General features: G+C 34.5%; 1 protein-coding gene across 2 annotated transcripts in view; it reads left to right on the top strand.

Annotated features, from left to right (window-relative positions):
- Positions 1 to 26,542, top strand: part of rad50 (DNA repair protein rad50) — a 124,885-nt gene extending 98,343 nt beyond the window's left edge. For both annotated transcript variants that reach the window (XM_081727996.1, XM_081727997.1), the window contains exons 26-29: positions 578 to 672; positions 4,796 to 4,929; positions 8,325 to 8,453; positions 26,385 to 26,542. In XM_081727996.1, coding sequence (XP_081584122.1) covers positions 578 to 672; positions 4,796 to 4,929; positions 8,325 to 8,453; positions 26,385 to 26,424 — 398 coding nt within the window. In that variant the 3' untranslated portion in view covers positions 26,425 to 26,542. The remainder of the gene's footprint in view (positions 1 to 577; positions 673 to 4,795; positions 4,930 to 8,324; positions 8,454 to 26,384) is intronic.
- Positions 26,543 to 27,210: the final 668 nt, after the last annotated feature.

Here is a 27,210-nt window from a genome sequence, read left to right as displayed (position 1 = left end):
ATATTGTTCTGTATTTTATATCGAGATAAAAAAGCTTTAAAGCCTCAGATCAAAATCTCGGGTTCATTACGCTGAAACTTGGGAGCTCTTTCAGCCTTGTTTACTCTTGGTTTAGCGCTCTGACATCTCGGTCCAAAAGAATTATATAAGTTCTAATAATTTATTATTTCCTGAAATTTTATTGATTATATACACACACACACATAATTTGTGCCTAATTCAGTATACACTCCACGTGCAGTATTTCGCGAGAAAAATGTTAAATTTGTGTACAGCGGTAACATTCGAATTCATGCAATTTAAAAGTTGCTATACATTACCAATGTTGGTAATAAAATAATTTTTAAATATTATTTCTAATCAATCTTTCACTTTTACGTTATTGTGTAACCAAATTTTCCCCATCAGTACCAAAGGTTAAAATTTTAAATGTATTCTCCGTTCCTTCCCCCGAATCTTTCCAGTATGCTTAGAATTATAAATCCAGTAAGTAGATAAAAGATTATAAAACTCATCAGTGTAGAAATAATTACACAAGAAACTGAAATTTTAATTACTAGAAATATTTGTATTGCAGGCGCAGACAAAAGACACAATTATAACTACAGGGTTGTAATGGTTAAGAGTGGGCATGAACTGGATATGAGAAGCCATTGTAGTGCTGGACAAAAGGTGAGTGGAAAATCTTGCAACTTTTATTAAATATATGAATTTTTCTTTGTAAAATTACATTTCAATATTTCAAGCATCATGTATCACACTTACGGACATTTTATAGTATTTATTTATTAACACTGTTGCAGACACAACTGCCAAACTATTTTTACACTGAAAACAACATACAAATACGGGAAGAAATTTTTGGAAGGAAACAGTCCAGGGCCTATGTTCGTATTAAAGGTGTCATTCCAGAATTTCGTCTCTATCACGGTAGCCTACCGCAGGACTCTTGGTTACAATCTCCCATTTCCGAAGCGAGAACTGATGTGGCTATGAATTAGCATTCCCCCCTCCCCTGTATTGGATGACATTCGTCAAACTTTCAGTCTTTCTGTCTTTTATTAAATAATTTAGAAAATAATATTTCATTTTGTAATGCGCCGCTATTCCGAATCTACACTACAGCGCATTACATATTTAAAAAGTGGTAATAAGGATTCCAGTCCGCACCATATGATACGAATTTAGAAGAGTGAAAAATGTTTTCGAATCGAAAATAAATAATTTAGATAAAAATTGTAAATGCCGAAAATAATTTATTAAAGGTGAAAAAAGAATTATGAATAGCTAATTGTACGTTTGTTCGGGAGAGATTTCTCTTCTCTCTCTCTCCACTGTCGGCGCATTAGCCTGCTTCTCTTTTTCTATGATTTCATTCCCTTCAAAATCAACGACAGTACACTTTTCTGTACCGACACCGCACTTACACTTTTCATTCTCTCTCTTCTTTTTACTCTCCGAGTGTCCAATAATTTTCACACGTGCCATTATACCACTTATCATAAAATCCATTTAGATTCTCAATTGGAATGCACTTCCGATGTATTCAAACAAATTTTTGTAACTACTTTCACTGTGACTAATATATTTTAATTTCATTTTCTCTAACTTCTATCGATTCCTGTGTATCAAATGTGTATCAAATGTGTAAGCACTCTAGGTTAATACATTTATCATTTTAAGTGATTCAGTTTAATCAATCATCTGCTGATCTTTGCTATTTTCAAGAAGCGAAGAACAGTCATTTTTCTACTCATATATTATGTTCTAACCATACTTCCTGGCTGGGTTTCGCCATTTTGAGACAGCCCGTATTATATCTTATTCTCCTTCTACACAGTACTATATATGGGTCGCCATCTGGAGAGAGCTCAGAAACATTAGCACAAACAGATAACGTTTTTCAGATTTGGAGTGGGAAAACATTCTACTGAAGGAATCGATACTTATAAAGGACGGTAGTTTAACTAATTATTATAATCATAAAAGTAAATAAGGTATTAATTGGCATTTAAAATATCATTGGATACAAAACTGAAAAACGGAACAGTGTAATAAATAATGTACTATAACATACATAAATAAATCATCTGTACATAATCAAATAACATTTTATATTATTTTCTCTCGTCTTCGAGATTCCAGAAATGATGATGACTCCAGGTCTTCAGATTTCTAATTTTATTATTTATTTTTCCAATTAATTAAATTTGTTATTAATCATTAGTTTTAGTTGTTAGACATAATGAGCTAGATAGTGGTGGATTGATGTCTTCCTGTTATTGGATTCTTTATCCATATTTATATTTGCTAACATTTGAATTCAACGTAATGCATTTATATTTAGTCTATAAGAATGAATACTAGTACGGTACTTGGATATTATAACCAGCTATAAATAATTATGTTGAATGTTTCGGTGAGTATACAGCTGCCTATATCTTTATTTCATTAACAGTCTTATTGTAACTTTATAACTTAATATTTCATTTTCGTAGTATTATTTACATTTCGACATTAATCTTTCGTCTTCTTTTTTTTATTATTATTATTATTATTATTATTATTATTATTATTCGTATTTTAAATTATCTTTATATTTCGTTATAATTATTCTTTATTATGTTTATCGATGAAACCATATCTTAACCATAGCATCAACAAATGGATATCGAATCTCAACCCTGATTTCAAATTAACATGTACAAGTGTTCATTTCTGTAAACTTCAATATAATACATACAAATTCCATAATAGCTGATAAGTAAATCTGGACATGAATGTGCATCCAAAACTTTCAATAACTTTCTATTACCTATTTGTGAGCAATAACCAGGAGCCACAGCCATATTGATGTTCTATGGACAAACATTAAACAGTATACATACAGATAATTTATCATATTCACTTGTAATTTTGACGTGGATGAAATCAAAATCAAAACATAATCTTAAAATCGGAAGTATAGGTAAGCATTTGAGAACCCATATTGGGTTTATTAGATTAGCCCTCCATGTTAATAACGATCATTGTATTATCACCAAATAACAATAACGAACGAAGGACTGTTTTGGAAGTGAGATTTGTACTAATTACACAACTTACTTATGCTGTCCTGCCCCTTCGTCCTTTGTAAAACAGCAATTATACAAGAAGTTTTGAATTCCAATATAAAATTGGATGGTTGATTTAGAACTTAAATTTCAATACATTTTGTCTTGTCTTCTTCACCGTTATCGGTGTTATTTAAAGGAGCATTAGCTTTAAGCCTAGTATGCTAAAAATGTGGATACATTGAATTATTTGTATTGAAATTGTAACGAGTTTTACAAATGGCGGAAGCCGCCATTTGCATTTTTTGGTCGACTTAGTCGTATTTGCTGTTGTATATAGTAAGAAATATGTATTTAAATATAAATTGTTAGTTATGTAGGTTAAAGTATAGAAAGAACAATTAGTCGAATCCAGGTAAAAGATGTATAGTCATAATCAGGTATGAAAATAGTCAAAATTGAGAAGGAGTTCCAGCGGGAAGAAGAGGGCCAGTTACCCAGATGTTCAGGGAGAAAATGTTGGATAAAGTGAAAAATAAATGAAATTAGTACGTGTATAGTAATTGTGAATGTATGTAAATGTTTTCATGAATATGTGTAAAGTGTGTAAATGGTGAACGATGAGTATTTTCCACTTTAACCATTTCCTCTTCGGCAGCTCACTATAGGAGATGTTTACGCTTTCACACTTACCGCGGAACTCCTTTAACTTTGATAGCTTCATTCATTTCCAATACATTTTGTATTAGTCGAATTATGCATATTTATTTATGTTCTTTTTCTTCCAAGAATTTTGCTTTCAGACGTAGAAAATATGACCTTTGTGGCCAATAAATCGAGAGTTTCATTGTGTGCAGATCTAGAATATGTCAGCAAGCAATAATTTTCTAAAATAAGTTCAGAATATGTAATATAACTTGAAAACATGTAATAATAATAATAAATAACTATTAATAAGCATCTAAGATATGTAATGACAATCGCCGAAGGTGAGACATTACAATTTGGTATTTTTAACCTCCTTTCTGTAAAGACGGTGAACTTGTGCTTTGAAAGCTGAGTCTATGTGTGTGGACCGGTCATTTCGAACTGGGTGCTCTGTCATGTCAAAGCTTTCAGTTCGTGTCCTCAGTAAATATAGACAGCAAGAAAAAGGAGCAAACCTATCGCCGATACAAGACAGGCTAGAAAGGCGTAGTCGATTGGTTTTGCAGATATGCGTCTCGTGGATTTATGAGTAATCGAACATAACTTATTCCCTCCCCTTCATTGCTCAGTTTGTTCTCTCTATCTCTCTCTCCTGCCTGACTAATCATAAAAGCGCTCTCCTACGTTATACACCGACAAGTTGGAAATGGCTGGTATAAAGCTTTCTCTACATAATTATCTCAAAATATACAGTGTATTTCCATTTTAATGTGCGCGAGCTGGAATTGTTGCTTCCATTTTTTCAACACACAATCCATCAACTACTTTAAGTTGAAAACACCTTAGGTTCCATTTTTTGCCTGTAGTTTTGTGAAGTGACATAAATCGAGAATGCAAAGACAACACTTGCTTGGATTTTGATCAAATTCACCAGATCGTTTACAGTACAGATATTTTTATTCGTGCAGGAATTTTGTTGTTACCAAATGGAATCGCTTTTAATATACGAATATTTTAACTATTTGGAACATACTTTTACAGCTTTCTAGAATGTAGACAATGTCTAAAAATTAATGTTATTGTTTTTATTTCAGGTACTTGCGTCCCTTATCATTCGAATGGCGTTGGCAGAAACTTTCAGTGTTAGTTGTGGAATTCTGGCTTTGGATGAACCTACCACAAATTTGGATCAGCAGAATATAGATGCCCTTTGTGTTGCATTGATCGAGTAGGTTCTATTCCTTCATTATTTACATTTAGCTCTTTTTAAGTAGGCTATTTAAAAAAATCTCGATTAAAAAAAGGGGTACAAATACATAAGTTAGATAGAAAGAAGTGGAAAAAAACTGTTCTTACGTCAGAGAGCTGTGTCTCAGCACTACTTAAGCTCCGTAGCTGATATCGAAATGTGATACGATGAAGTGTGGCAAGTGGTACCAACTGTATGTTATTGACTCAAAAGCAGCAGTGTCGTAAGGTAGAGGAGCAAGTGGAAAGTCCATAACAGTATGTTTAGGACAGACGAACGACGTTCGTAGATCAAGATTGAAGTGGCGCGTGGTCAGAGCGCACAACGATGTTTTCAAGCACTTCGTGACGACCTTTTCGCCAAAATGAAGGAACCATTTACAAGAGGCAGGGTGTCTATCGGTCACGAAAGTCACGAAATCGGAAAACGATCATGAAAGTCAAGAAATTTAGCTTTCAGGTTACGATTTATATATATATATATAATCTACAAATATACATACAAACTGGATTTTTTTTTTTTTATATAAAACGTCAAAATTCACTACCAAAAATATCTGTCAGCTTTAAACCTTACCAAATCGCAAGCAAAGCACGCTGCTACCGCATGCATGAAAATTCGGCCTAATTCGCACCCAAATTTACTCTTGAGAATATTACGAAATTTTATAGTTTGGTAAAGAAAAGGCCACGAAATTTCATTTTGGAATTTTAATAGATGCCCTGATTACGACATAAGACAAGCCATCATCCATATCATATGACGGTCCCTGCGGAATATTGACAACGATTGACGCGCTGACGGTGTACGACGCCTCCCACTTGTTTCGCAGAAGGTGATAGAGATGGGAAGAGATTACATTGAAGGAATTTAACAGGTGTGGCCGCGGTGGCTTAGTGGTAGAGCGTTCACCTGTGGTGCATGAGATCTTTGGTTCGATTCCAGCTCGCGCCAAATGAACTTTGTGGTGGACAAACACTGTGTGCATGGGTTTTCTCGTTCTCCCGTTTCCTCCCACTTTATTCATTCCATTCATTTCTAATCATCATTGTCTCCTTTAGGCTAGCCGGTATAAACGTGGGACGTAAAACTGAAAGATTTCACTTCATTTCATTTTTCCAGGTACGAATTATAACAATGTTGCGATTAGTTTTTATGCAGCCCTTGTACTTCCCAGGGAAGAACGGGCATTTCAGCTAATTTGTATTAAACTAGGCAACTTACAAGCGTGACAATCGATCCACGTATAATTCCCACTTTTTTTTTTTTTTAATCATCATCATCATCAAAGTAGCTATAGCAATTCAAGTTTTGGACAGATTCTTTTGAGTTTAGAATTTTTTTGTAGCACGTTATAATAGGAGCACGGGTATTCAATACTACATTTCAATGTTTAAGGATACTAGTTTGGTTTAAAGCACCTTCCAACGTAAAAATTATTTATCTAAGTTTATATGTAACTCATGACTACTTTGTGATGAACACTTTATGAGTATTTTTTTTTTTTTTTTTTTCCACCAGAATTTACGAATCATAAACAACGTACCATATTAAGGTGTGATGCACTCACGAATAAAAACGAAGGGAAATATGCATGCAACAATTATGAAAGAAACTCAAGTGTAATTTACTATAATAACGGCTTTCTTGTATTTTAATAAACATTATATTATTACATGTTATGAGAAATGTAATAATAACATTATTACATGTTATATATGCCATGTATAGCAGTAACTAAGAAAACGAACACAGCCACAAACTAATAGCAGCAGGGTAATTCTCAACGTTTGTAGCTCAGAAAATACATAACACAGGGGGATGACGGAGATGGGGACTAGCTCAATTACAGATGAAATTAATGTAATAGGAATTCAGTTTGTTTGAATCAGCTCGAAAGCAAAACGTCAGTGATGTGGGTATCTGAATTTTACGAATATTGTTTTCCTAGAAACTCACAAATTTGCATCTTACATGATTTCCGTGCTCAGAAGTAAGTATCTGTGTGTACAATAGAAGTAATCCCTAGCGAGATTCTGGTTAACAGACAACCATCTGACTTCTGCTCTGAAACTCGCTAGTGAAAGTAATATTTCTCCCAACATTCGAAAGCTGGTCTCAGGAAAGAACTACAGCATTAGATAAGATTTTATGTAAGCTATGTACTCACTTTTTTTTTTTTAAAAAAATAAACATAATCAGGTATGATTTTTTGTGATCTTTACAATTGTACACAGATGACTAGTTGGCCATTTTGGGTATTGAGTTTGACATCCTTGGTGTACAGTATCAATATACAGGGTGTCCGAGAAGTCCTTCCCTGATTACAGAAATTGATAACTCAGGCTAGAAATAAGATAGAAATATGAAACTGGTGTTGAATTGTTTACAAACTATAAAAGTTTTGGTCACATCAGTACACTTCCACATGAGCACCCTTGGTAGCACGTAGCACATCTAGGCGACATTCAATTTCCATCCACACATTAGCCAACATCACTGGAGGGACCGATGCAACGACTGTGGTTATTCGTTGCTGCAGGGTTTCAAGATCTGGTACACGTGTTCGGTGGACCTCATCCTTGACATAACCCCATAAAAAGAAGTCTAATGGAGTTATGTCATGAGAGCGTGGAGGCCAAGCTGTTGGTCCATCACGACCAATCCATCGCCCAGGAAATGTCCTATCGAGATAGGCACGGACGTCCAAACCCCAATGAGGTGGTGCACCGTCTTAACCTAACACACAGACAAAAACTTTTATAGTTTGTAAACAATTCAACACCAGTTTCATATTTCTATCTTATTTCTAGCCTGAGTTATCAATTTCTGTAATCAGGGAAGGACTTCTCGGACACCCTGTATTTGCTGTACCAAGTTTGCAAAAATCTTATGTTCGAAATCGATATTACTATCGGGTTCCCTGTTTCAAAATAACTTTTGTTTCTGTACGGCAAGTACGCGAAGTACGACCTCCAGTAACAATGAATGCATTTACAGGTTTGGTATTTGTTTAAAATTTTTTGGCATTTAAATATAATTTTGTGACAATTTTGCGTTTTCCTGAGACAGTGTTTCCTCCTTTATGCCCAAATAGGTTACTTTTCTGATTGCAAATGATAATATTCAGAGCCAAATCTTTTATCTACTTTAGCATGGAACTAAAGTACAATAAAAATAACAAACAAGATATAAAAAATGTGTTTAGAATTCTGAAGTTAACAGTTTCAGTTCACCTCAGTGTATATAAATGGTGCTTGATGAGTGTGCATTTAATATGAACGAAGGTGCAAACGAATGCTGCATCCAATACCTCAAGAATTTGCTTTATATATAATTTTCTTATTTAAGTTTCATTTCCTATTTATCTTTAGTATTGTCAATAGAAGATCGAGGGAGAGCAATTTCCAATTGGTTATCATAACTCACGACGAAAATTTCGTAAAGAAGTTGATCAGAGGAAGCAGCTTGGAGTGTTTCTACAAAGTGAGCAGAAACCGAGAGTAAGTACATGGATTTTCTGTTCGTGTTATCACGGTTTACAGGTTTTCGTTGATACGTAACCTTCAAGGCTAAAGAATGTCGGTGTGTGTAGCTTCAATTTACTGAATATCTATAATATAAACTAACTCAGGTCTCTACTTGTGCCGCAGAATGTCAACTGACAGTAATTTCCTGTTACTACTATTTATTCTGCTGCTTGGGTTTATTCGCAACCCTGTTAAACCTCAAGCGAATACGAACTAACCATTACTTTATTTCTATCAAGTGGGTACTCTCGTTTCTCCATTCACAAATTTATTTCAGCCTCAATCATAGTTATTTTCATAAACGGCACAATTGTTTCTCACAGAATATACTGTATGTCAACTCTGTCCGGTAAAGCATGTACATTCATGTCCAAAATGATTGTCGCATATCTATAATTGTCTTCTTGTAAGAATATAATTTGATAATGATTTTGCAGGGTACTTTTAATACTGATACCATGTGTATAATCAGGAAATGTATATTTGTGGTAAATTTCATATAAAAAGATTTATAAATACGAAAATTACAGTGAGTAAAACAAAATGTTGCTAAATGAACAAGAAAGTTTCATTTTAGTTTTATTGTTCTTATTTACTGCTGTTTTCACATAAAATTTGCCACATACACGTCTTTGCTGATTATACACATACTAACATTATAAGAAATACCGGGCGAATTCGTTATCAAATTATATTCTTACAACAACATATTTATAGACGTGCGACAATAATTTTAGACATGAGTGTACCTATTACATAACAAAACTTTCTGGATCAGCAAGTATTAATCACTTCATCCAGCAATTTTCATCAAACCTACCACTGTGATATTCATTTTAATGATCACTTTAGTATACATGAAATATTTGAAACAAAAGTAGTCAGATTTTTTGGTGACGATCTTTATTATTTGTCGTTGAAAATTATCATTTTCAAAAATTCATCGTTGAAAAATGTATCCTATGGCGACATAATTGATTGGAAGACAGTGCTAGGCAATAGATTGATTTTATTTTTAGTGTTTTATAAGTGCTAGGAAGCTACAGTATTAGTGTTTGGTTTCATAATAGATTAAAATAGAAGGTACGGGTTCCGTGCAGTAACTTTCCCGCTTAACTAATTATTTACACCAGCAGCACCAACCTCATTGTTTTGATTGAACCATGAATTATATCATACTGTAGAGATACGCGGTACCGTATGTATGAAATATTTAATATGAACAAAACCGGTAGATTCGTTTTTTATAGTTATTCCAATAATTCACCTTATCAGTAAACAACTCTAATGGATTTTTCTGAGAAAAATGAATTATGCCATACTGTAGTTACTAATGTATTATCGATAACATGGTTATAACTGTTCTCGAGAAAATTGTTTGAAAGAATAGTGTTTGATAGAATTATTAGTGAAGGGGGTTTAAGAAATAGAGACAAAGTTGTTAGTTTTTCCATGGAAACAGTGGTTTTCAATTTTTCGTTTTTGATCATCAGTAAACTACTGTTTATTTTTGGAGAATTCCGTAGTAACATTAACCCTTTCACTGTGGAAGGCGACGGAAAAAAATTTCCCTAACCTGCGAATGTCGATTATAGTCGACGTGTGAAAATTTGTCTGTATCTTGATTTTGTCGATTGTAGTCGCCAAAGGTTTTCTGTGTGATTTCTATTGTTTATCGAAAACAATAGAACACAAACAAAAATGAACGGTACAACTTTGGCGACTACTCTCGACAAAGCCAAGATACGGACAAACAAATTTTAACACGTCGACTATAGTCGACATTCGCATGTTAAGGAAATTTGGTTCTGTCGACAAAAGTCGACTTCCTCTGTGAAAGGGTTAAGTTTAAAACGTGACTTGATGCGTGAATGGTATCACTGAACACGCAAATCCATTGATATCTTGAACATTTATTTTATTACTTTTATTTATTTATTTATTTATTTAACGATAGTAAGATTTTGTCCATTCCTGCTTGGAAACAGAACTTTAAAAAATGGAGTGAGGTTGGTGAATCACCAGTGCTTCTGCCACAGAGAATCGAAAGTTGCTCGATAGTCTATCAGTTTAAAGGAGTAACCTCTAATATGAAAGGAAATTCGACGACAGTTCCACTATGGGAATAACTTTGGAATTGATATTCGGGGAGCAGATAGTTGACCAGTCAGATTGTCCTTACATGCTTACGTACGTAATTGTAGATGTATTTGCCAGTGTTGCCAATATAGCGACTTAATCGTGAGACCAATGAGTTTTGAAGCTCTTGAGCGAGTGATTTCCTTATTTTCCGAAACTGTTTGAATTTTTTGGAACTTTCAACAATGCAAGGCCAGGGAAAAGCCATTTAAAATTTTCACCAAAAGATGTACAATGCTGAAAATAATAATAATAATAATAATAATAATAATAATAATAATAATAATAATAATAATAATAATAATAAAATAAATAAAAACTAATGCTGGATTCAATCATTGACGGGAGTACTTGCCTCGGGTACAAACCCAAAAGTGGTTGAATCGCACTTTTAAAAAGTAGGCCTGTTTCATAGCTTCGGCGTTGAAGTGAATTTGGTCCCCAAACAGTTAATCACAATAAAAGCTTACAGTGAAGCCATTCAAAGAATGAAGTCAGCGTCTTCCTTCCACTCTCAAAATATTAAAAGAAAAGAAGAAGGAAAATCATTATTCAGTGTTTATGAAATTTAATTAGTGAAATTAAAAGCTTCGAAGTGTGTGAAGTTCCGAAAGAAATTGAAGTAGGACAAACCGATAGAATTGTTCATTGTTCAGTAATAACTTAAGATCAGTAAAATTGAAGAATAGAGAAGGCACTATGATTGATCCAGTAAAGTTATTTATATATTTACATGTACATTTCCATTTAATGATTGTCAAACCCAGCGCAGAAATGGAATATTTAATTCAGTACAATGAATATTATACAATCTAAATTGTGCAACTGACTTGGGTTGTCTGTCTACCCGAAATGTTGTTTTAACAATGCAATGTTCTATTAATTGTTTTTTGGAAGAATGTGTGTTATACACTTGAATTACTCCTAGAAATTGTCAAGTTAGAATATTTGCGCGTAGCTCTATTTCAAGTGTTGAAGAGAGTTAATAAGCTGAAGCATCTGTATATTTCTTGGTCTTTAATAGGTTGGTGTCTTACTGACTATAGTAAACCCTACAATACTCCGCGACGAAATCTAAAATAAAAGTTTCCTACTTCTACAGCCTACGAACGGCAAGAGCTAGGTGGCATTAATTTTGGTGGTGTATCTTTAGAACATCAGCTGTTATATGACTTGCTACAGGGAAATTTCTAATCTCATAATTTAAGTATACAACTTTCCAAGCCTTACAATACTGGGTCAGTATTGAAAATTCTGTGCTCTTTTTGGGCTTTAGACCACACATGCTTCGGCTACATGGGATCGTAAAGTAAGCAAATAAAATATTGTAGAAATAACAATATCTTACTTCTCATATGAAAAGTGATCCGCTATGTAGGAAGTTCTAGAACCGCTGCCTTATTACAGTTGTTTATACAAGGTGGTGTTGTAATACAACGACAAACTGAAGGAGATGATAATATACATGAAGTAAAAAATGTCTGAATGAACATGGGTCAAAAAGGGACATCGTTTTCACGTGAGAGGCGTTGAAATATCCGCGAAGGGGATGATGATAATGCCGAATATATCATCGAACGCAGAAAGGTATCGCTGTCGAGTTAAAAGATCACACAGAAAGACGCACCTAACAACTGCGGTGACATATCATTAGTAGCGGAGCGGTCGCCGCCATACGGAGATCTCTACAGACAGATGGATAAATGATACACATATTCCCCATCTCTGGGGAACCTGTTGCGCAGCGACAGCTCCGCTATTAGCTGTACGCCATTGCATTTGTCACGTACGACTTTCTGTGTAATCTTTTGACCTGACAGCAGGGTTGGCTGGTTTAAACCAGCTGTTTTTTTTTGTTTTTTTTTTTTTCAAAAAACCAACTGGTTTAAACCAAAAAACAAAAAAAAGTTCGTAAAAGTGTAAGTGTTTGTAAAATCTTGATGAACACACATTTGTGGGTTATCACGTTTCACTCCCGTATATTATTCGTATTATATTCAGACCTAAATTCCCCATTCATTACTCAAAAAGATTATACTACAAAAGCAACTTTTTTTTTTAGCTTATAAATGTTTTTTTCGTGATTTTTTGTAGTTGTTATTATTGTTATGTAATTGCAATCGAAGAAAAATTCTAAATATTGTTTCGTTTCAATGTTTACTATTGATAAAATACATCGAAAATGCCGTAATTTTTTTGTGTGTGTGGGGGGGGTTATACAGACCCCACGAGAGGCATTTAGTGAAATAAGTATCTTTGGTATCTATTTATGTATAAATGAGTTTGAGCCAAAGTGGACACAAATAATTCGTATCTTTATTCACTTTTCTTATTGATATGCAGATTAAGTCGGTGTATTTCTTTAATTTTGACCAATAAAAGTCGTTGTTAACTAACTTGAACTAAATTAGTTCTTCTGTACTCCGTAGTACTTTGAAATTGTTCATATGTAATTCTGTGTAATGGTTTCATTTGTGCAACTGTTTATCTTTTTGTCCTTCTGAAAGGACACTTGACAGTTATATTAAGAAGCATGTAGAGATCAGTACAACGTATTTTTTTTTTTTTATCAGGATTCCTTCGTGAGTGAGTCGGCAGACGTATCGCATTGGTGGCCAATTAGTTCTGGTTCTGAGTTCAAATGGAGGATAATTTCTCTCGGATGTAACTCGAGAAGCGGTTTTTATTCCGCTTTAAGCTTATGTGACCCCTTCCAGCATAACCCGGTTGTTGCATAATAACATCAAGGCGAAACAAACTTATTTCTGTCCATATATGATATGAATATATAGAGCAAATCATTTAAACCATAAAAACCTGGTTTAAACAAAAAAAAACCGGGTTTTTTGTTTTTTTTAAATAAAAACCATGGTTTTTGCCAACCCTGCCTGACAGCGATATCTCTCTGCGTTGAAGAGATATTCGGTATTATATTAGCGCCTTCGCCAGTCTCCCACGATAAAACAGTGCCGATTTTGACCCATATTCATTAACCATTTTTTGCTTTATTTTCTTGTCTATTATCAACTCCTTCAGTTTTCTCGGTATATTATCGTACCACCCTGTATATGTAACACAGATGGTTATTAAAATAATGGAATCATTGAAGAAAATGTAACTTACCTGCTTAATACAGCGTGGAACCCCTTTGGCCTATATAACAGCTCTCGTTTCGTTGTGAAGTTGAGGCTTATAAGCCATGAGTGTCTTCTAGAGGAATATTGTACCATTCCTCATTCAGTTCCATCAGCAAAAGTGGAGGAGGATATCTTGTCTGCTCTGGGGTCCGAACTGACCACAGGTGTTCAGTAATGTTGAGGTCTGGAGATGGACAGCCGGAAAGAGATATAGTTCAATCATCCGGATGTTCATGAAACTACGCCTCAAAAGTTTGGCTTATGCATTATCATCTTGAAAAGCTGCGTCATTAGTCGGGCATAACATGCGGGACATAGGATGCACGTAGTCACCTGAAATATCCACATAATCACTTGCAATAATGCATCTTTTGAGTATAATCAAAAGCGCCCGTGGAATACCAGGAAACTGCAGCGCATAGCATGACGTAGCCCCATCGTGTTTCCAGTTATCTAAGTATGTTTCGGCAGTCCACTTTGAATGTATTTTGCATCACTTTCTTCACGCTAAAATTTTGTTGGTGGTTATCAGCTGTTTGGAAATTGCAATCTGATAGCGGATGTTCAGGATGCGATTCGTATCGGAATATGATTGTCACATTAGGCTATCACAGGTGTTGATTGGGTTCCGCAATCTCTTGTCGCATTCGCTCTACAGCTCTTGGTGACAATCTTCTTCAGTGCTCGGCAATCCCTGTCACTCTGAACACTGTTCCTAACAACACACTAATACAAAGGTTAGATGCAGTTGCGTGAATTAACTGCACATCCACAATTTGGTTTCCTTGAAACTCAGAGAGGTGTCTTATTTTGCATGACCACTGTGTGGCCGCTTCAACACACACGCAATCCATTCTGTCCCACCTGACATACTACAGACAGTCATCTAACATACCACTAACAATGGCCTTGCGCTCCATACACGTATCTTACTGTTACAAACTGTTTCTATTATTTTGATCATAATCTGTATATTTAGCGAAAAATTTTAGTAACTGACATTTTCATTTAACAACCAAACTTCTCTGTGTAGCGATTTCATTAGTTTGACTGGTGCTAACACTTAACTTATTAACGGATGCGTAGGATTTTAAAGGCAGCGAGGGAATAAGACGTCATAGTTTTCATTGCAAAGCTAGCTGGTTGTTAATGCATAAAACAGACGCTACTATGTATTGTAGAATTTATAAGTGAGTGGATCAAACATAAATGAACACTCATGTTTTGCGTTTTCACCACAAGTTTTATTACCAAGAAGACAAGAGAAAACGATCTTCAATATTATGAAAAAGAGTAATTGGCGTTGTGACTTTAATGGGATTGTTACTACTACTACCCATCCTAATATTACAAAGAACTTTTTAAGAAGCAAAATACTCCTTAACAATTTCATGAAGAATCAGTTTGGCAAACAACGAGAAATTATTCTGAATTAAAATTTAAAAAAAAAAAAAAATCATCAATGATGAAGCAAGGTATTGCAGTAAAATAGGAACATCATTTTAGCTTTAAATTAGCAACTCAGCTCTGATTATTAGTTGCAATAAAAATCACGTACGTGTTCTTCAGTTTTTTCTACGAGGTTTAGTCAAGTGAGTAGTTTTCCTTTTACCAATGAAAGAGTTTCCGTAGTATTTTATACACTGATGGAAGCAGTTAAGAATACTCAGTAGAAATTCGCGGATCTTGATTGATTGATATGTACTACCATGAGCAAAATAAATGACGCGTCTCTTTATTTTGAAGTTTTTTGAAAATATCTCCGTTTTCTTTATATGTTCGAAATTTCGGAAGGTTTCCCCAGCAGGACAGGTTAATAACAAACCCGTTTTTAATATTTGTGTTAGATATTAGCTTAAAATAAAGAAATTAGAAGCAAAAAACATTAAATCGACAGAAATCTCGAGAATTACCAACTCTGTTAAAGTGGGAAATTTTCAAGAACGCGAGGGAATTCTGCAGTTCAACACGAAGCAGCGACATTTATGTCATTGAGAGAAGCTTGGATTAGATCTACAAACGAAAATTTTAACGAAATATTTCTAGTATGTCTTATTATATGCATTATCAGCGAACTCCAAATATATGAATCTATGCTAAGTATTAACGTATAGATAGTGCAAGTAGTGGAAATTACCTATGGAAAAAGACGAATTGTTAGCCCAATCGTAATGAAAAATCGTCTTTACTGTAGAACAGGTTCAGCTTACGTAAGAGAGCAAATAGCTCAGTTAGGTAAAGCAACGAGTTTGTATAGCGAAGGTAGACGGTTCGAATCCCGTGGAAGTACTGTTGTCATTTTTATCACTAAGGTTATTTTATTTATTTTTTATTTGGGAAAGAATCAAATTGTAACATATGTGTAAAACTCATGACGATACCAAAAAAAAAAAAAAAAAAAAAAATATCGTCGCATTTGCATTAGTGTCTCTAATTTTTGTTTGCAAACAGATTCGTAATTATTTCCCCTGTGCTCACTGATGCATAACGAATGTTTTCCAGTAAATGTTAATTCTAATTTGGAGAATTTTATAGTTTCACAATGTTTCTCACTACATAGTCTTCTATCTACGTGTTTGGATATTTTGATAACAGATTTCCCTATTAAATGTTTAATTTTCTCTATAAATATTTGTCTTAAATTGAAATTGTTTTGAATTTACTACATAAGCAAAGTTGCCCGAAGGAGGGGAGCTCAAGTAATAGATATTCTACGTAAAAGCAACCTATTGTAGAATGATGATGCTTCTTACCTTCAGCACATAATCTTAACGTTAGAGAGTCAGAGAGAGAAAAATCCTGGTTTTTCCTCCTCTATGACCACCCATCTTAAACCTCTACATATCATTGTTCGTCTCACATAATTTCGGCTCTCCAAAGACATTCATATTTATTATTATTATTATTATTATTATTATTATTATTATTATTATTATTATTATTATTATTATTATTAATGAATATGCCAACCTTACATAATGTTGTAACTTTACACATCTTAGTTTAAAGTGCTTTCTTTAGTAATAATTTGAGCAACCACGTCACAAAATTTAAAATGTATGAGGGGGCACGACGTTTTATTTCCCCTCCTCTCTTTTCAGCACCCTCCAACAGAAGGTATATAATTTCTGAGAAGCAGGGCAGACAAAATGAATAAGAAATATATTTAGAGCATCCTTTCCTCCTTCGTGAATGTAATATCACGTGGCATTTTTTATTCTACTGAAGACGACCCTAGGCCGTTATGGTTAGGTAACAAAAGAAATACCTAATATATTTATAGCGCCCCTTATCTGTAATATTACCTCTTCTTTATTTGTTCGAGGCTTCCTTACACAACCAAGGGTGACAAAAAGAATAGGAAAAGTGTCTAAAGATTACAAAAGACTTTATATTTTGTCAGAAACAAGGCAGTATATACACAACATTGCTTTCGATAACAAGTGTTTCACCCTTGAGTCGCTTATAAAATTATGCAGAATAACTTTTGCCGATCATTGTTCTAGAGGGATTTGTCCAGGATGGTTTGGTGTCGAGCTAATAATGATAAGTATATTTATTTACATCACTGTTAAAGAAATAGCAAACTTTCTGAAAGGAACTTACTTAGGAAACAGATCTTCCTTCTACTTAGCCAGAGCCCACTCTGAAAAATTGCATCTGGCATTCTGAGTGAAAGTTCTATGGGACTATTAGAAAAATATATTCCCGTTTTCACGCTGATGGTAGAATTTCTTAAACAGTTATTGAATTACGTTCGAAGGGTAGGCGTAAATAGCGCCCCCGCAACAATGTGGCGTGGGGACCGCACAAGCTGCAAGGCCAAAAAATATACAGAAAGTACGCAGTGGCGGAGCAGGCCAAATTTTCACACGGGCAAAGTGACTTTTTGGCGCCCTTCCCCTAGTAGTAGCCTATATTTTACATTTTATCATAGTGTTTTTAATAGTTTAAACCAGGAGCGTCATTTCAGATTTTGCTTTGGGGGGGGGGGCAAGACCTATTGATATAAGTAAAATTTCGCGTTTTTCACTGATTTACTACTATTCTAATGATAAAATCTATATACATCTCAAACTCACGGGGGGCAAATGCCCCTCCCTGCCCTCCCTAAATGACGCCCCTGTTTTAAACCCATTTTCAAAAAGAAATCCATTACCTAGGAAAAGTTCACAAAGAATATGGCCCGCTATAAACAATACCAACTCCACCCCCACCCCCTGGTCTAGTGGCTAGCACGCCTCCCTTCTGTGGTACCGGGTCCAATTCCCGGTGGATTACTGTTGAACGATAAAAGTGGTTCGGATTCCACTATAATTAGTATCCACATTTCCCTTGCCCATTAAGGCATAACCGTGGAACGCTAAACTCAAGCAAACAAACAAACAATACTTAATTCCCAGCACTCTTTATTCTACATGCCATCTCTCAATTTTTCGATACAGCCCCCTTAGTACTATGAAACTCTCTTCTTCCATAGTGAAATGGAAAAAGATCATATAATTGCCACTACTTTACAAGAATATAAACCAAAAACGTCAGTAGAAAGCACATTATAAAATTTAATTTTTGAGGCTCGTTTTGGTGCCCCTCTTTCTCTGGCGCCCCGGGCAGTCGCCCGGCCCTTAGTCCGCCCTTGAAAGTACGGACGCATAACTAAGGACTGCGGAGGAGAGGTTAACCTTCATGTTATGCCACTGGTTTGACGTGTTTGAAATGTTCAGTAAGTGATCAGTTGGTGAAATAATTTCGACGGTTACTGATGTTTAAAGTTTAGCTAAGACAAAGCTACCTAATCAAATACATTTGATATCGCGATGTCACAATTTGATTTTTCCTCACATAAAAAAGATAAAAACAATAGTAATAAAAACCCTTACTCGTACTGGGCTCCTAACTAACTAACAACCTAATTCTTACAGACTAGTTGCTCTGACCAACTGAGTTTCGATTTCTTACGCGAAAGAAGTCTGTTATATTAAGAGGCATGCTTTTCATTATCAAAACTGTTCGAAGTAATACGAACATGGCTTAAGAACAGAGACGGAACTGAATTACCACTCGATTGACCTTGAGGGCAAATCACCAAAGCGTAGCTATAAACGTAAGTTCAGCATGCATTTCTCTGGAGTTGTGTTCAGTATTCCTATCTGCCAGTCATGCTTGTTCGTAGGAGTAATATGTTACAAACCTAACCTTTCGATAGAGCACAATGACAGAGAATCAAAATTAATGAATTCTTGCCCTTGTGAACTTGGGATACCACCATGTGCAATAAAACTGTTGCGTCTTCTGAAGTGATATTTTATCGAAAATAACTCGTTTTCCTTTATATATCCGGAGTTTTTGAGGGTTTCAAAATGAGGAAACGTTACTGACAAACAAGGACGCATTTAGGAGTGGGTCCAGGTGGTCCGGACTCCCCTCTGAAATCCCAACTTCTCTGTAAATTTAGCCTAAATTTAAGGATTATCTTTTAAATTTTATTATAATTTATCCTAATATTGAAGTCGGACTTCTCCCGAAATAAATTACTGCATACGTGCCTGCTGACAATTTTCAATATATTCCTTAAATAAGTAAAATAACTAAATTAGGAGCAAAAAGCTTCAACACGGACTAACTTTTGTCCACTGCCAATATTGTTAGAAGGGATATTAATAGCAAAAACTGCTAGGCAATGCTGAACCTTGGAACTTCACTCCGAACAGCAAGCTTATTATTGAGAACTACATATGAAACATTTTATCAAAACTTATCTAGCTTTTACCTGGCATGAAATTATTATATACACCAAAATTCACTCTCCTAAAATGTGTATCTAAACATTGCTCTACGTATCTACGAAGCAATGAAAATTATTTATCGAAATATGTGAGCAGGGAATTCTAACAGCCAGCCATTTTATTTAAATCGTAGTAAACCCTGTAACCGGGCGTTAACGTGAAGACAAAGCTTGGTCCATTGGTAAAGTGTTGGCAGAATATAAACTCAATGTTCGTAGGTTCGAATCTATCCACTCACCATAACATTTTGTTCTTATGTGTAACGATGAAATAAAAAAAATGTATAACCGTTAAGACAAAACTTCAACCAAGTCTGAAGAGAACAATACTAAAATAGTAATACAATGACGTCAACCAAAAATTATTTCATGTAGCGTTTGGACGAAATTACAGCTGTTAACAATTGCAGAAATAAAAACAGGCTGTAATGCAGTCTAGACTTCTGAATGCATTTACTTCCTGAAAACTTCCGTCTCGTCATTGGTATGCCGTTAATCATTGTAAAACCTTTCAATTGGAAGTGAAATGACACAAACTAAAACAGTTTTAAATCAATAAATGTCTATGTGTAAAAGTAGGTGTCTTTTATCTGTAGTTCTGAGTTCCTTTTACTTTGAAGTGACAAATGAGAGAAGAAAGTATGGAGTTCGAAAAAAAATCAAATTTGAGATTTCAACGAATTTACACGTATTATAGCCCCTAACACTGAAAAAGTTATTTTTCGATACATGTCCATCAGTTCGTCCGTCCGTTCGCTACACTTTTCTGTGCACTCGCCTAGAAGCCATACCTGAAGCCATACTTGAACATACCGTAAATTAGTTGAAAAATTTACGGTATGTTCAACTTATCTGCACCAAATTTTAGTTTAAGATTTTCATAGTATTTCCTATAGTTTTTTTTATTTCCCTCCTACTCCCAAAACAAGGGTAGTTTCCTGTACGATGAAAATAAAAAAAAGATATTTTCTCATAACTGGCTCTAACGATCTTGTTTTCTTTCTTTTTTTGTAAATCAATATTTAATTAGCAACCCTATTTTGTGGTATAAGGCATTTATCTGAGAAAAATCTACAAGGGGTAGTTTATACTAAGGGGGTGAGTTTTTTCTCAGTGATTTTCTCAAAATGGACTCAAATGTTTTCGTTCAGATTTCATTAATAAAGATTTCATTAATAACTTATCAATATGGCCTAACTCGTTTGTCCTAAAAAAATGCGAGGGGTAGTTTATTCTTGGTGGAGTGTTGTCTGGACGATTTTCTCAAAAACGATTCAAAAGAGTTTATTCATATTTCAAAAATAAATATTTCGTTAATAACCGAACAATATGGCAAAACTCGTTTGTCCTGAAAAAATATGCGAGGGGTAGTTTACTCTTGGGGGTGTTTTTCCTCCACGGTTTTCTCAAAAATGAGTCAAGCAATTTTGTTCGTACTCAGAAATAAATATTTCATTAAAAACCTAGTAATATGGAATAACTCGCTTACCCTGAAAGAATCCTCAAGAGATAGTTTATTCGGGGAGTTATTTTTCCCTCACGATTTTCTCAAAAATTACTCGGACAATTTTATTGATAATTCATAAATAAGTATTTCATTAATAACCCTATATTTTAGTATAAGTCATTTCTATGAAAAACAATTACAACGGATAGTTTATTTTTGGGGTCAAGGTTTTTTCCCCGACAATTTTCTCGAACGACAGGCGATTTTGTCCAAATTTCGCATATAAATATTTCATTAATAACCAAAAGTATATCTTAACTCATTGTTCGAAACAATTCACAAGAGGTAGGTTACTCCTGACGTGTTCTTTTTGAACGACTTTCCCAAAGTGACTCATTTGATTTTTTTCATATTTCATAAACAATGATTGCATTAATTGGTCTATTATATGTCTAATGAAAATGTGCTCAAAGTGTGAGTTAGTTTTGTAGTATGGATTTTCTTCAATCGAAGTTTTTTATTCGATAATCTGACATTCGATGTATTTGAATAATACGATAATTTTATTCGTATTATCCAAATACACACTTCAGTAACAACTGCGGCCTAACACAGTTAAGAAATTGAATTGAAAAAGTTTAGTGCGGTGGCCCTGTAATTGAATATTTTTTTGAGAAACTCCCTAGCTTTTTGTGGTAAACTCAGGCTTTTCTTTTTCGAGCGACAAAAGAGAGAAGAAAATATAGTGATTGTGAAAATAATATCAAATTCAGATTTCAACGGATTTACATGTTTCATGGCGTCTACATACCAAGAACGTGACTTTTCGACACCCGTCCTTCCGGTCCGTCCGTTCGGCACACTTTTATATGCACTCGCCTAGAGGCCATACCGTTCAACTTATCTACACCAAATTTTAAACTTAGGGTTTACTTAGTATTCTTACAGGAGCTTTTCCATTTTTTCCTACCACCTAAAATAAGTGTGGTTTACAAACAGCCGAAAATCGAAAAACGCTATTTTCTCAAAAATGGTTTTAACAATTTTGTTTATTTTTCATTAATCAATATTTAATTAACAACCCTATATTGCAGTATCAGATATTTCTCTTAGAAAAATTTACGAGGGGTAGTTTATTCTTGGAGGTGACTTTTTCTCGACGATTTTCTCAGAAAAGACCCTGGCGGATTTTGTACACACTTCATAAATAAATATTTGACCTTACAACATGGTATAAGTCAATTGACCTGAAAAATATATGAGTAGTAGTTTATTCTTGGACTTGAATTTATTCCCAGTGAGTTTCTCAAACACGACCAGTTGGCAACCCTGTATCTCGACAACGAAGCTGAATTCGAAAACTGCAAGAGGACCATTTGTCTCCTTTTGATGTCACGAATCACCTCCCGAAGTTTGTGGACATCTTTCAGGTTCTCCCTTAATGAAGCTTCTTTTCGAAAAGTTAACTATTAACTTTAGGCATTGTTTATCTTTTTTTAAATTACAAATGTCGTTATTAATTTTAAGGCAGAGAACTACTTCTGAGAGAATAGATCTTGAAAAATAATTTTAAAACTTAGACTTTTGTTTTCGAGACATTCCAGACAAGACGAGACATTTTACAAGCTATCTCGTGTCCAAAACATTTGCCTCGTATTATCTTGGATGTCACAAAGCGCGTCTTGTCTCTTTCTCGAGACATGTCTTATCTCGTGCGCATTCGTTAACACCTGGGAAGGATTATCTTTCTACTCAAAGCATTGTTTTTATAATGGTTGCATATTTATGATAATTGCTGTCCACATAAATTACAGTCCTTTCAGTTGAATTAATTATTATTATTATTATTATTGAAATTGCAATATCTAGTTTAACGTTGGACGATTATGCACCTACGCTAAGGGAGAATGATGATGAATGAAATGGTGAAATGAAGAAAGTGGGAGGAAAATGGAAAATCTCAAGAAAACACATACCCATGCATACGGTATTTGTCCACCTCAAATTTCACTTGGCACGAAGTGGAATCGAGCCACGGACCCCCTGCACCAAAGGTCCCTGCAATGCTTTATTATTATTATTATTATTATTATTATTAATAATAATAATAATAATAATAATAATAATTGAAGCGAGCTTAACGAGTTTCAACCGTACGACTCAACCAACGTTTGGGTGCCTGTTCGTTCGTCTGCTCCTCTCATAAAAGACATTTCATTTTAATGAAACTAGTAAGTGCCTTCTTTTAGCTCTGCGAAGTAACTATTGCTTGGAATATGAATCTGCAAAACATAAGAGGTAAAATTAACCAAATGGTGCAAGTTTCCACTTATATATACAAAACAATTTTGCAATATCAACTACGTGAATCTTGTCCCATAAAGAAGCCGAAACCCCTACACCGAAGAGCCCTCCGAGATTTGATCATTGTCCACACGGACTGAAATTGTCATTTGAAGCCAAGACTTTAATACGAAGCCAATAATTTCTTTAAAATAGACGGAAAATTCGGAAGTTATAAGCATTTTCATATTTTTGCCTTTTCCCATAAGGGAGCCGTAGCCCCCTATACTGAAGACCCCCCGGAGATTTGATCATTGTCCACTCGGACTGAGTTTGTCATTTGGAACCAACACTTTAATACGAAGCAAAATATTTCTTTAAAATAGACGAAAAATTCGAAAGTTATAAACATGTTAATAATTTTGCCTTTTCTCATAAGGGGGCCGTATTAGCCTACACTGAAGAGCCCCACGAGATTTGATCATTGACCACTTGGACTGAAATTCTCATTTGAAACCAAAACTTTAATATGAATCCAAAAATTAAACTTTTACATCAATTTAAACTGACTGGGTTCCAGTTCCCCCCACTATTGTTTAGTTTAGTTAAGTGGTAATTTGTGACAGCTTCACATCATCAAAAGAATGTTTCACTTCCCCTCCCCTCCCCCAGGAGTTCGTGCTGGATCCACCACTGGAATCAATAGACACTCTTCCTATTCTTTTTGTCACCCTTGATTGTGTATGGGCTCCCTCGTACAAATAAAGAAGCGGTAATATTACAATCAAGGGGCGCTATATATTAGGTATTTTTTTAGTTACCTACTCCTAACCGCACAGGGCCATCTATCGTAGAATAAAAAATATTACGTGATATTCCAATCATGAAAGAGGAGAGGATGCTGTAAATATATTTCTTATTCATTTTGTCTGTCCTGCTTATCAAAAATTACTTTCTGTTGGAAGGCTACTGAAATGAGAGGGGCAAAATAAAAAGTCGTACCCCCTCCTACATGGTTGCTCAAATAAGTACTAAAGAAAGCATTTTAAACTAAGATATTTAAGATTTAAACTAGGAAACTAAGATATCCTACATTATGTAAGGATGGCATATTCAGGATTATTATTATTATTATTATTATTATTATTATTATTATTATTATTATTTGAATGTTTTTGGAGCACCGAAATTTTGTGAGACGAACAATGATATGTAGAGGTTTAAGATGGGTGGTCATAGAGGAGGAAAAACCAGGATTTTTCTCTGACTCCCTAACGTAAAGATTATGTGCTGAAGGTAAGAAGCATCATCATTCTACAATAGGTTGCTTTTACGTAGAATATTAATTACTTGAGTTCTCCTCCTTCGGTCTACCTACCTTATGTAGTAAATTCAAAACAATTTCAATTCAATACAAATACATTGTAAAACTTTTCCGTAATTAAACATCTAGGGAAAATTAAACATTTAATAGGGAAATCTGTTATCAAAATATCCAAACACGTAGATAGAAGACTATCTAGTGAGAAATATTGTGAAACTTTATAAAATTCTCCAAATTAGAATTAACATTTACTGGGAAACATTCGTTATGCGCCAGCGAGCATATGGTGAGCAGTGAGCACAGGGAAAATAATTACGAAACTGTTTGCAAACAAAATTAGGGACGCGAATGCAAGTGCGACAACAGCATTTTTTCTTTTTTTGGTATCGTCATGAGTTTTACACATACGTGACAATTTGATTCTTTCCCAAATAAAAAAATAAAAAAATAACCGTAGTGTAGTGATAAAAATGATAACGGTACTGCCACGGGATCGAACCCGCTACCTTCAGCATACGGACTCGTTGCTTTACCTAACTGAGCTATTTGTTTTTTTACGTGAACTGAGCCTGTTCCGGTAAAGACGATATTTCATTACGATCGTCCTATCAATTCGTCCTTTTCCATAGATAATTTCCACTATTTGCTCTATCTTTATGTTAATACTTAGCATAGATTCATATATTTGGAGTTTGCAGATAATGCATATAATAAGACATACTAGAAATATTCGTTAAAAGTTTAGTTTGTAGATTTAATCCACATTTCTCTCAATGACATAGATGTCGCTGCTTCGTGTTGAAATGCAGAATTCCCTCGTGTTCTTGAAAATTTCCCACTTTAGCAGAGTTGGTAATTCTCGAGATTTCTGTCGATTTAATGTTTTTTGCTTCTAATTTCTTTATTTTAAGCTAATATCTAACACAAATATTAAAAACGGGTTTGTTATTAACCTGTCCTGCTGGGGAAACCTTCCGAAATTTCGAACATATAAAGAAAACGGAGATATTTTCAAAAAAACTTCAAAATAAAGAGACGCGTCATTTATTTTGCTCATGGTAGTACGTCTTTGTTAATAGGGGTTACATAGAACGAGACCTACAAGGTGGAAATACGATCTGAATCACTCTAATGCGTTTAAGTCTATCTCAGCAGGAATCGAATTCGGAACCTCGTGCACTAGGTACGAGAGTAGTAGACCAGCAAGGATGGAATTCATGGACATCAAAAGGTTATGGTAATGACCTCAACATGGCGTCCATGAGGCTACTGGCAGTTTAGAAAACATACTAAAACATACTGTACTTATCCTAATAGCACACCCTAAGCGACAACACTAGGAACTGTTAGGACATGTAACCGGTCGTATAGATGAATTGCATTCGCTGGATTGGCTCTTAAGCACAGACATATTGTGATTCACACATAAGTACACTTGTGTTGTCCGACGACCTCTTAACATCACATTTCCCTCTGCGCTGGGATAAAATCAGCATAGTCACTGCTAACACGTTTTGTGATGCGAATTTTATTCAAATCGGACTAGGTGTTCTTAAATAAATTTCTACCAATCAGAAGCTCTTTACTGCCTACGTAAGTTAAAAATAACTAATTAAAAAGATTCGTGTAACAAATTGGAAAACTTTTTTACTTCTGAACTCTATTATGATGTATTCACATATATAATTTGAGACGTCTTAGTACTTGAATAATTTGCTCACCTGCTCTTAAGTGTTTCGTATTTTGTGTTTGTAGCTTTTGTATGATTTGTTTTGCTTTCTTTTTTCAGGGGCAAGTCTGTTATTCAAAAGGAAGAAGTCGACGTATAATACGTCGATATTTGTGATAGAAGTTGAATAAAATAAGTTACTGTCAAAACTGTTGTAACTGAAATTTTTATTTTGGAATAATTGTATGTATATACTGGCTAAAAAAATAAAAATAAAATAAGCTCTTTAATATACAATTCTAATTTTCAAATAACTTTTGACTTTCATATTTAATCCTTTCCCCAATGTACGTTATAATAAAAGTCGAAATGCCTTTTCGTACTTCTCTTCCAGAAATTTCAACGCTGCATCTGTTAATATCCAGAAGTGTATACAGGTTTTACTGTGCACACCAGTAATACAGACAATTTCCAGACACCTAGTGAAATACCGAATTCAGATGAAATTTTTGAGACTGTATTTGGTTTTAATAGAAAGTCCGTTATTCAGACGTGCTGGAAAGCAAAAAAACAGTTTTTCATTACCTTTCAAAATTTCCTTTCAAGTTTTACTGTATTATTTGACGTCTTACAATAGAATTGTATCTAACTTCCATTAGGGCTGGCCATAAGCAAAAACATTCTTGACATCGTGAAGAAAATTATTTGCTACTTTTGTCAGTAACAAAGTAATTATAACTTTTCTAGAGATTAAATAAAATAAAATCACAAATTTTGTTTGGAGGCTTATATTTCTATAGAATGAGGAGAACGTGAGCATTAAGAACGTCAGAATGCCTGTCGTGATTTAAATACGAGATTTCTATACACGTATATGTCTGCCTACGAAAGATCAAATAATGGAAATACCTTATTTCAAGGAGTATGTGAACTACACTTTTGCTCT

This window comes from Thermobia domestica, chromosome 10 (assembly GCF_964235325.1).
Source record: "Thermobia domestica chromosome 10, izTheDome1.hap1.1, whole genome shotgun sequence".
Classification (NCBI taxonomy): domain Eukaryota; kingdom Metazoa; phylum Arthropoda; class Insecta; order Zygentoma; family Lepismatidae; genus Thermobia; species Thermobia domestica.
Note: the sequence above shows the minus strand (reverse complement) of the source record. Positions and strands in the feature narration are given on the sequence as shown.